Below are 12139 nucleotides of genomic sequence, written 5' to 3'. Positions count from 1 at the left end.
CTCCTTTTCCTATTTGAAACCAGTCTGTTGTTCCATGTCCAGTTCTCTTGCTTCCTGACCTGTGTACAGGTTTCTCAAGAGGCAGGTCACATGGTCTGGTATTCCCATCTCCTTCAGAATTTTCCAGTTTATTGTGATCCACACAGTCAAAGGCTTTGGCATAGTCAATAAAGCAGAAATAGATATTTTTCTGGAACTCTCTTGCTTTTTCGATGATCCAGCAGATATTGGCAGTTTGATCTCTGGTTCCTGTGCCTTTTCTAAAACCAGCTTGAACATCTGGAAGTTCATGGTTCGCATACTGTTAAAGCCTGGCTTGGAGAATTTTGAGTATTTTATGCTGGCATGTGAGCTGAATGCAATTGTGCGGTAGTTTGAACTTTCTTTGGAATTGCCATTTTGTGCGATTGGAATGAAAATGGACCTTTTCCAGTCCTGTGGCCACTGCTGAGTTTTCCAAATTTGCTGACGTAGTGAGTGAAGCACTTTTACAGCATCATCTTTTAGGATTTCAAATAGCTCCACTGGAATTTCATCACCTCCAGTAGCTTTGTTCGTAGTAATGCTTCCGAAGGCCCACTTGACTTCACATTCCAGGATGTCTGACTCTAGGTGGGTGATCACACCATCATGATTATCTGGGTTGGAAGATCTTTTTGGTGCAGTACTTCTGTGTATTCTTGCCATCTCTTCTTAATATCTTCTGTTAGGTACATACAATTTCTGGCCTTCATTGTGCCCATCTTTGTAAGAAATGTTCCTTTGGTATCTCTAATTTTCTTGAAGACATCTCTAGTCTTTCCCAGTCTATTGTTTTCTTCTATTTCTTTGCATTGATCACTGAGGATGGTTTTCTTATCTCTCTTTGGTATTCTTTGGAACTCTGCATTTAGAAGGGTATCTTTCCTTTTCTCCTTTGCTTTTCACTTCTCTTCTTTTCACAGCTATTTGTAAGGCCTCAGACAGCCATTTTGCTTTTTTGCATTTCTTTTTCTTGGGGATGGTCTTTATTCCTGTCTCCTGTACAGTGTCACGATCCTCCGTCTGTAGTTCATCACGCACTAAGTCTATCAGATCTAGTCCCTTAAATCTGTTTCTCACCTCCCACTGTATGGTCATAAGGGATTTGATTTATGTCATACCTCAATGGTCTAGTGGTTTTCCCCACTTCATCACTTTTAGTCTGAATTTGGCAATAAGGAGTTCATGATCTGAGCCACAGCCAGCTCCTGGTCTTGTTTTTGCTGACTGTATAGAGCTTCTCCATCTTTGGCTGCAAAGAATATAATCAATCTTGTTTCGGTGTTGACCATCTGGTGATGTCCATGTGTCATTTTTAGTATTTGTTCTTCTGTTGTGGAGTCCTTTTAATTTTACTTTCTAGTTGTTTCTAATTGGAAGTTCTAATTGTTGCTGGCATGTAAGAAGACTTTTTTGTGTGAAAGTCGTTCAGTCCTGTCCGACTCTTTGCAACCCCATAGACTATACAGTCCATGGAATTCTCCAGGACAGAATACTGGAGTGGGTAGCCTTTCCTTTCTCCATGGGATCTTCTCAACCCAGGGATCAAACCCAGGTCTCCTGCATTGCAGGCATATTCTGTAGCAGGTGAGCTACAAGGGAAGCCCCTGGACTAATGTTTTTTGTATATAGTTTTTCTAATGTATCTTTTTCTTTTTTAAAATTTCTTTTAGACCTGCGGAGATTGTCATGTCTTCTACCAGTAATCTTGTTTTTGTCACTTTCAATATTTGTTTTTAATTTTACGTACTAAGTTCTAGAACAATTAGTAATAATGAACATTCTTGTCTTGTGTGCAGCATCTGGCATTTTACTGTTAAATATGACAGTAATTGTTTCAGGGAAATGCCATTATAAACTTTTAAGAAAATATCCTAACGCAAGGTTGCTATGGAATCTTTGCTCTAGTTTTTTTTTTTTAATTTTTATTTTTTTGCCTTGCCACATGACTTTCAGGATCCCCAGAGCCCGGATTAAACCTAAGCCCTGCTGTGAAGTTGCCTGTTCTAACCACTGGACTGCCAGGGAACTCCCTTTGCTTTGTTTTTCATCAGGAACTGATTGGGAACTTTCTTCCGATGTCTTTTTGGTGTACTGATAGCTTTTTTACTTTGAAAGATAGATGTATGCAATTTTATTACCTTCTTCAGTCTTTAATTGGTAAATTAAACTGCTTGAGTGCGATATGTATAGATAATAGCTTTGGATTCAGTTTGTGCAAGTTTTGTTTAAGAATTTTGAATTTATCATTTGTATTGTGTGTATGTGCTATGTGCTGTTGTGTGTTTTAGCAGTTGGATTAATAAGTTGATTTTATAAAATTAAGCTGTAATTTGTATGCTTTCACATACTTTGGAGTTGTATAAAAGAATTAAAATTTACATTTATTGAAGACTTACTAGAAGTCATATAAAGCCCAACTGGACCCGGACTAGTTTTTTAATTAAAAGTAACCCTTGTAACATCCTTAAATATTCTTTGATGAACTATACTGATTTTTTTCAGCTTTTGCCAAGAAACAGTTTGTTCAGTAAGTAAAACAGCTAAGAATTTATTTTGTATTAATCACACCCAGAAACTATGCAGTGTGGAAATTAGCCGTGTTGATTTTATATCATAGCAATTTTCTTTAAGGGAAGAAAGTTGGTTAGATATCTCTTTCGGATGTTATTGATAGTAGATTCAGAGAGAAGAGAGTAAACATTATTAAATGACAAAAGTATCAGTTCTTTTAAAGGATTAGTTTTCTCCCCAGCACTTTGTTTTTTAAAAATTTTGAAGCTGTAGTAAAGTTATAAGAATAAAATCTTCAATGTATTAATTATTCTTGTTCTTAGGTGCATTTTATCTGGTGTTTGAATATATGGACCATGATCTGATGGGACTGTTGGAATCAGGCTTGGTTCATTTTAATGAAAATCACATAAAGTCGTTTATGAGACAGCTCATGGAAGGTCTGGATTATTGTCATAAGAAGAACTTTTTGCATCGAGATATTAAATGTTCAAATATTCTTCTAAACAATAGGTATGATAAAAGTTTGACATATATATTTAAAATGAATCATATATTATCTACCTTGATGAAATTTAAAAATTAGTTTTTTATTGTTTAAAATATTTTCAACATAATCAGTATTACAGTTTGGACTACATCTGAAGTTGTGTTAAATATACTTCAATTAATTAACTTCCAATAATAGTTTGTAATGTATGTGGGATAAACTTTGTTGACTTGTTGAAATTCTTTCTCCTCAATCTAAGCAGTTTAATAGAATTAAGTAGATCAAACCTCTAAAGAACTTTAGAGTCTCTTTAACCTTATAGGGATTGAGGAGTCACAGGCCTGAGTTTGAATCCACAGAGTAGTTTGAATCAATATTCTAGTATCTATAAATGATATACTAGTTTAAGTGAACTTGGGAAAACTGTTTAACCCCTCCTTTTGTTGTTGTTGCTGAGTAACAACTGTCATACCTCAGTGGAGGAGAGAAAGGGAAGGGAAGACTACTGAGCGTTATAAGCACCTCCCGGCTCCCAGTACTTGGTTGACCTTGTGTGATAGTCTTCCGAATGATGTGAATGGTTCTAAAAATATGATTTTAGTTTTAGATTAAAAATGGATTTTAGAATCTTTCTTAATTTGGATTTTTTTAAAAAAAGTCACAGTTTTTAAGTGAACTATTTTTGAAGTGTTTATATACATGTATGTACATACCTACATATATATTCAATGTTTATGTTAAATATTTTACTGGTAGCATAACCTGAACTCTGATGATTCTATTGTAATTGCTACTGTTTGTTAAAGTAAGGCATGCCTGATCCTGATTTTGGTCAATAGGAAGTGTTCTGTAGAGCATCTAGTCACTCTTAAGAACTGGAAAATTAAATAAATTTAAAATGATATGATTTGGTTTTGTGCATTTTTGGCTGGAATTGAACAGGTAATCTGTATTATTACTAAAGTAATACAAGTTACTTCACTTTGTTAATTTTCATTGAAGCGTACTTTTCTAAATAGGAACTGGATAATACTGAGAAACTTGTTATATTAGTACTTTTATGTATAATAATATATATAATAATAGTACTGGTGTAATAGTAGCTGAAATTATCCAAAGAAAAGTACTGATTTTTCTGCCTTATATTGTTATGAGCTTATCTATTTGCCTTTTCCTGTAGAGCCTTGGGTACTGCAATGCAATCAGAGTTACTAGTTAGTTCTAGAAATAGAAGAGAATGTGTACCATCAATTCAGAATAAACTAATACTTTTTGTTCATTTTATCTTACTTCCATCAGAGGACAGATTAAGCTTGCAGATTTTGGACTTGCCCGATTGTATAGCTCAGAAGAAAGGTAAGAATATTTTCAAATGAACAGTGAAGACATTAGTGACCAGTTTTAGAAGCTATATTAAGAATACCTTATTGATATTTTATTTTTTTAACAAACGGGAAATTTTCTTTTCATGGTTAAATATGTGAAATATGTTTTATATCATGTTGGATTGACTATTTTATTTATAAGAATTTGTACATTAAATCAATGTAAAAATAAAAGATTTTTAATATCTCGAGGTAAATATAATTTTCTTTTAAAAGTTTCTTAAATGAGCTTAGGAATGTTTTTAAAAGAATTCATGCTTAAATTTCTAATGCATATTTAGACATTAAGATGTTTACAATTTTGTGTTTAATGAAAAACCTTAGTAAATGCTGTTTATGTTACGTGTTTAAGCTTATTTTTCTGTTTTCGTTATTATTTTGAACTTCCTTAAACATTTTTTTAATAGTAGTTATATCTGTAGTTGTGTCTGTTTCTTTTAAATTCATTAGAACCTTTTACTTAAACAACCTACTTCTTTGTGTGGAGTCTCTCTGGCTAAGGTTGGGATTTGTATCCCATTTAGCTCCAAGGGATGATGGTATTGAAATATGACTTGTCTTACTAGGATTATTCTCAGAAGAATAATACAGAATTTCAAAATAAAATATTTTTCTGAAATAGTGCAGCTTATGTAGATAAACTTTGAATTTAACTGGGTTTAATATCTCCAGTTTAGCCCATTCCTTTCTTGTCAATGTTGTTTCTTTATATTTATATATGTTATATATATGTACAGTCTTTATGACAATTCTGTAATTTACTTAGTGTAATCATAATTGGATATAGTAAAGTGTCAGTTAATTTGGAATTCTTAACAATAGGTATTTATGTTCACTGAATGTTTGCCAGTTTTTGGTTACTTGAAAAAAATTCTTTTTAAAAATATTTTTTTAGAATTAAAAATTAGTTTATATTTTAATCTTGTAGTGCCTGTGACATAATTCTGAAAATTATTTTTAGAATTTAGTGGTTTTTAGATGGTACATTTGGGGTACATTAGAGTTCATTTTAATCTCAGACCATGGTATGGACAGGTTATAATGGACAGTGTTCCAGTCCCCTATATGTACTTTAGCCCTAGCTTTTCTGCCTTTATTTGTTTTACCTAATTAATATTTAAAGGAAAGGTTGTATGCTTTTGCTTGTTTGCTTAAGTTGTTCTAGAGCTTAACAGCTTCATTTCCATTTGAGAAAACAGACCCAGAAAGGGTTGAGTGACTTGAAATATTCAAAAGTATTGATTAATATCATCTAGAGTATGTAGCTTGAAGTTTCCAGAGCTTCCACTTATTTACTCTTTCCATCCTATATAATAATGCCTCTTGATAGAATTTGAAGAAAAGAAATATATAGGTTCATGCTGCTACTGCTGCTGCTGCTGCTAAGTCGTTTCAGTCTTGTCCGACTCTGTGCGACTCCATAGACGGCAGCCCATTAGGCTCCCCCATCCCTGGGATTCTCCAGGCAAGCACTGGAGTGGGTTGCTATTTCCTTCTCCAGTGCATGAAAGTGAAAAGTGAAAGTGAAGTTGCTCAGTCATGTCTGACTCTTAGCATAGGTTCATAAGTGTATTTAATCCAAACTTCACTTACATAGCTGGTTCACTGAGATTTCATTGTAGTTTGGTTATCCTTTCTTAATACAAGTATATGTCTCTTGTACTTTGACTATAAATCCTATTCCTCTTGTTTTCATGTTAGGTTTCAGTGGAGATGGAGAACAGCTAAATTACCATTTTCCATCTGATGATTCTTTTTATGCAGATATTTGTCCACATGGAATAAGTATGTTCCAGAAAACCTAGAGAGCCAAATTTTATGTCTGAATCCTCTCTCCCATTGAATTTTTTTTTTTAATGGAATGTTGGGTTTCAGTGGTGTGTCAGGGGTTTGGCATGTTAACTGAGGCTTGGTCCTCATTGTCTTGCTGAACTGAAAATTTTAAATCCCTTAACTTTGCATCTTCAGGTAATGTATACTGAAATTTTCTGCTTATTCAAATTTGCAAGTTAAAAACTTGGTGTATCATTTTGTTTTACAAGCAGATGTCCTGTCCTTCAAGGTTATGTAGTTTTAAAAAAATTACTTTTTTCAGATTCAAATAATTCTGATTTCTTTAAAATCAGTAAAGAAGTAGGCTTAACTTAATGGAATGACTTTAAACATATTATTCTAGTAAATTTTAATAATACTGAAATTCACTGCCTTTAGCAGATTCACTGTATTATCCCAAATTCTCTAGATATTTCTTGTAATATACAGCAAATGATTTTCATCCATATTTCTTTGTTATTAGAACCAGAAAGAAACCATAATACCCCGATCTAAATATTAAGATAACCTTGAAAAACTTTCTGAGTATAATTAGCTATTACAGATAGGATGAAGTATTCAAGAAATTATCCTAGGGTTTTTTGTTTTAAAATAGAGCAAATTTCAGCTTATCACTGTTATTTGATTTGGTGTGTCTTTTTTTGAGTGAGAAAAACTAGACAGAGCTACAGCTAGTGTGTAGGAATTGAACATGAAGTAGAGGGTGACCAGTATGAATCTCTTCTGTCCTGTGTGCTACAGTAGAAAGAAGGTGAACCACTGGGCTAAAACTAGGGGGAAAATAATTCCCTTAAAGTTGTAGAATCATTTTCTCATTTTGAACATCAGTATTAATGTTTTGCCTTATTTGGCTTTGGGGGAAAAAAAGAACTTGAGAATGGGAATTATTGCCCCATTTTTTCATATCTGTTCAGTTTTTTAGTAGCTTGTTTAGGTCCAACTTTTCCCAAGACTTTGAGCCACAATGATAAATCCTCTTTCTGAGTGTTTATTTTACTAGGTCTTGGCCCCAGTGCTTTTCCAAGTAATGGGGTATCTTTTTCTCTTTATGTGATTGACTCATATGAAGAAAAAAATCTAGTTTGTATACAAGTTGAAATTAATTTCACTTTTAGAGAAGAAACTATAGCTTAGAACATTTACTTCTTTAATGCTAAGAACTCAAAATCCTTAGGCCTAAATCAGGAAACTTTGGCTCTAGGCCTGGCATTGCTATTTTACCAGTTGTGGAATATTGAACAAGTCAGTTAATCTCTCTGTATTTCATTATTCTCAACTTTTAAGATAAAGGATTTCAAATATCTAAGATATTTATAGTTTATTGAAAAACGTGTAGTATTTCTTGGTTCTGAAAGTTAACATGAATAAAAGATTTTTAAACATTTGAAGACGATATCGCCATCTAGAGGCTTTTCATAAGATTGCCATTAAAGCCCAAACTAAATTTTCCCAAACCTATGTAGGGTATGAATGGGAGAGCCACCTGTTGCTGCTTGTCCAGGTTCTAGATGAAATTATATTCAGAATTAATTGCCTCCTTAGGGCTGGCTTTTTCTGTTCTTGTCTTTTCACTAGAGCTAGAATTATAATTATTTAAAGACAGGTATCATTATTTTAAACTTTTGTGTTTTATATGCCTTAAAACATAAAACACTTTCATGGTAACTGCTTGATTAATTCTGATCCTTGAATATGTTGTATTAATTATATTAAGATTAGTTGTTGGCCCTTCAAATATTATATTTTATTTTTGCCAAATAAAATATACTCATTTAGTCTTCCAGCAAGTTGTATGATACCATTTCTGAATCTCCCTTAAAGCACCTTATCTATCTAATAATATTTTGATAGCATCAAATATTTAAAATTACCTGCGATTTACCATGAAAATTATTTATAAGTCTGATGACTTTACAATTTATTATCTTATTAGCCATGTTAAAGTAGAAGCTTTGAAAAATAACTGGTGGTGGTGTCACTTCCCTAGTGGACTAAAGAAATAGTGTCCGCTTTTTGTTTTTTCTTCCCAAAAAACTGTTAATGAGAATTATTTGCAGAAGATACTCAGTAGAAGTTGAAAATCAGAATATTCAATGTTGAGACCATTATTTCTGGATTTTTATGAAGTTAGTTTCTAGCCATCTGAGAGTAACAGCTTGTTAGAGTTACTGTTTTTTGTTTTCTCATTTAATGTTTGAGGGATTTTATGTGTGTCTGTCTGCTAGGTTATGAAATTTATTGCTTGGAATTTAATTGTGGGAATAAATTGGAATAAACATTCTTTTTTTATTTTTAGGAGTGTTTTAAAATATTAATTTATTCTGTAACACTAAGAACCTCACTGTATATTTTTCAGTGATGTTTCTTTGTTAGTAGGGGTGAATTTGTATTTTTTCTGTGTGTGTGAAAAGACTGGGTAGACATGTCAGTACCACAATTTTTTTCAGTCCATGAAGCAAAAAAAAAATCGTCAAATGTATGGTGTCACTTCAGTTTGTGTTTTCTCTTTGTGATCTAAACAAAACCATCTTTAAGATGTTGACTGGGAGTAGCCAAACCAGTAGACCAACTTCTAAATGTTTAGTTTTGAGGACTCTGGATTTTCATTTATTTGTGTAACTTGGATGATCTATTTTCATTATTACATCAGTACTTTAGCTTTCTTGGAATTTAAATGTTCTAGTTTCAAAACAGTTTCAGTGTCTTATACTTTTATTTTTACACTTGTAAACACAATATCCTAATCATACCATGAAATATTCTTTTGATAATATTAGAGTCCTGTCTGCATACTTTCTCTATGTTTGCTTTTTCCTCATTAAGCACTAAGATAAAACTGAGGCATGACACAATTTTGTGAAAGTTTTGCGTAAATTATCGTGAGTTTTTCTTTGACTTTAATAAAACAATTGTTTTTGTTGTCTGGTCAGTATTAACTTTAAAAATAGATTTAAAAAACTTACTTGCAGTGTTTATTAAAACATTTGAAACATAATTAAAACACCCTTGTCTTTCTTAAAGTTCTTTTGCCAGTTCTGTTCTCTCCCTGGCTCTATCTCCTAGCTCTAGAAGTGAGCATTTGCTCAGCCTTCTTAGGGAAATGATAGTTGAGTGTAGTCAGAGCAAGAACCAAGTAGTTTTATAGGTCTCGTGTGGATATTCTCCTGGAGGCAGCAGTGTGTATTGCATTAAACATTGGCATTTTATTTTATATTATCACTTTGGCTGCACTTTGGAAAGTAAATTGACCTTGTAAGCCTGCAAGCAAGGGCAATCAGTTATAAAGCTATTGAATAAACCTCAGTAGGATAATCATAGCTAAACTAGGCAATGGGCATAGCTGTTGTAAAGATGGAAATGAATTTCATCATAAGATACAGAATTGTTAGAATTTGATGGTTGACATGTTGGTAGACATATTCCTGCCTTTACCCCTATGGTAAGATTTCTGCTTAAGGAACTGAATAAATGACTTATTAATTAGGGTAAACTAAATGTATAACAAAGAGAACCTCAAAATTCAGTGGCTTAAAGAATAAGAAGTTTGTATTTCTCACTCAGTAATCTGGAATAGTTGTTATTTTACCTTGATGCAAAATTGAGAGTATTTTACCATACTATTAGATGAAGTGTTGACTCTGCTTCACACAGTCATTTAAGGATCCGGATTGGAAGATTTGCTATCTTTCTTCACATGCCTTCCAAGTCGGTCACCATGTCTGTCAGCTTGAATCTAGAAAAGAGAAAGGAGTGGTGTTGTGAGCCAAGCTAGAAATGGTACCTGTGTTCACTTTCCTTTGGCAAGAACTTGGGCACAAGGCCATACTTAACTGCAGTGAGGATGAGAGATGTAGTGTAGGTGGGCAGCTCCTATCAAAGAAAGGAAGAACAGATTTTAGGAAACAGCTTTGTAGTCTCTGCCATAAACTGTGATGCTGTTTGCTGAGATAGGAAATGGGAAGCAAGTTTGCAAGATAATAAATTTCCTTATATGTTAAGACATAGGTGTTTATTAGACTTCTAAATTTGCATGTGTAATAATGTACAAGTGATCCTAAGATGACAGCAATTGTAAAAAAAATTACTTATATTTTTCTGTAGCAATCTTATGATACAGAAATTTATTTTTCTAAGAAAATATCAAAAGGAGGAAAGTGGGATAAAATTAGAAGGGAATGGGAAAAGGGCATGAAGAAAAGATTATGTTTATTGTTATATATTGATAGTTACGGCATAAATCAGTTGATTAAGAATATTAATAAGTACTTATTATATGCCAAACACTGACCCAGGTAATACCTGTTGGCTGCGTATTAAGAGATAAAAGATTGACCAGGTCCCTGGTCTCATTTACACGGTCGTGAAAGAAGGTAGACCATGAACCTATTGGGTAGAAGAAAGAATTTGAAGTACTAAATACTAAAAAGCAAATAAAATAGTTTCTGAAGGGTCATTGTGAGCATGGCGGGGGCAGGGGGGTGCTAGGGTAATTTTAGCTAAAACAGTAGGATAGAACTCTTTGTGAAGTAAAAATGAGCTAAGACCTGAGTGATGAGAAGAGAATAACTTAATGAAGATCTAGGCAGATAACATTCCAAATAGAAGGAACTCAGCAACTGCAAGGCCTGGAAACAGACTTGCAAAGTTAAGGGGCCAGGATGTTTCGCAGTGTAACAGGTACTGCAGTCTTATCACCGGAGGTAAAGTTTAAATTTTATTTAATTACTGTGGGAAATCACTGGTCAGTTTAAGCAGCTGACTGATATGATCTGGTTTTATGCTTAAAAACCATAAAAATGGGGGAAGAAGGCTAGAAATGGAGGCAGGGAAACTAGTTAAGAGACTTGTAGGAGCACCAGAGAAAAGATAATAGTGGCTCATACTCAAAGTGAGCAGTGACTCAGATTTCCTTGTAATTGTGGGAGATGGTTGGATTTAGGATCTCTTCGGTTATAGAGTTGACAGAGTTGTTGATAGATTAGATAGGAGATTTGAAGGAAAAGAGAATCAAAGATGACTCCTGAGTTTTTGACTTCAGAAGCAGGGTTGGTATTAGAAATATGTCCCAGATTTCTTTTGTAATTTTGGTAGGTGTTTATGTAGTAGATTCTGAAGGATACATGACATTTGGTCATACGGTGAATTTACTTAGCTGAACTCTTCCCATGTTTTCCTCATATGTTATGCTCTGAAAGAATTAAGTGTAGACTTCATGTATTGTTGGAAAAGTGAAGTATTTTAGAGCTTATTTAGTTATTTCCCTTTATGTGATTCTTTTTTCATTTCTTAAGAGGATCTTTAACAAAGTTATCAACTATGGTTTGTGAATTTTACTTTGGATTATCCAGAATCTCTAAATACATCAAGGGCCTAAAATCTTGCTCTGATCATCTGCTTTGCCTTTTACCTGTTTAGACGAGACAGAAAACCGAGCTGCCTGCCAGCCTGGGGATGCACCATTAAGGCAGTGCTTGCTTTGTTAGAAGTACAGTGCTGCTTGTGGGGCAGTAGGGTAGGGAAGACCATAACCACATCACAAGGTCCCTAAGGTCCCCAGTCTTAAAGGCAGTGTTGGAATCTTCTACTGATAATCTTTGATCTCTGTTCTGTTGATACTTAATTGAATGTAAAGAGAAATGCCTGGATGGTACTTTGTTTTATAAAATGTATACATCAGTTTGAATATTTACTTCATGAAGAAAGTATTTTCACAATATAGATTATACTAGTGTTTTAAAATTGAACTTTCTATGTCAGATTTTACAGTTAAATGTTTCCAGTATTTACATAGTTTTAATTTTTCTTCTGATAGAAACTAAGTATTTGGATATATTTGGAAAAGCTGCTAATTGGTATACATCAAATTCTTTTGCTGTGTACCTGGAAGTATATTCCA

General features: G+C 33.4%; 2 protein-coding genes across 3 annotated transcripts in view; one reads left to right on the top strand and one right to left on the bottom strand.

The window, feature by feature from the left end:
• The window catches only part of CDK13 (cyclin dependent kinase 13), a 127961-nt gene that overhangs the window by 85061 nt on the left and 30761 nt on the right, over positions 1-12139 (top strand). For both annotated transcript variants that reach the window (XM_040259488.1, XM_040259489.1), the window contains exons 6-7: positions 2859-3048; positions 4325-4381. In XM_040259488.1, the coding sequence (XP_040115422.1) occupies positions 2859-3048; positions 4325-4381 (247 nt within the window). The remainder of the gene's footprint in view (positions 1-2858; positions 3049-4324; positions 4382-12139) is intronic.
• Positions 9017-12139, bottom strand: part of LOC120877257 (M-phase specific PLK1 interacting protein) — a 55650-nt gene continuing 52527 nt past the window's right edge. The window contains exon 2 of the mRNA XM_040259492.1: positions 9017-9976. Coding sequence (XP_040115426.1) covers positions 9899-9976 — 78 coding nt within the window. The 3' untranslated portion in view covers positions 9017-9898. The remainder of the gene's footprint in view (positions 9977-12139) is intronic.

This window comes from Oryx dammah, unplaced genomic scaffold, assembly GCF_014754425.2.
Source record: "Oryx dammah isolate SB20612 unplaced genomic scaffold, SCBI_Odam_1.1 HiC_scaffold_18, whole genome shotgun sequence".
NCBI lineage: Eukaryota > Metazoa > Chordata > Mammalia > Artiodactyla > Bovidae > Oryx > Oryx dammah.
The sequence above is the reverse complement of the archived record's forward strand: the minus strand, read 5'-3'. Positions and strand labels throughout refer to the sequence as shown.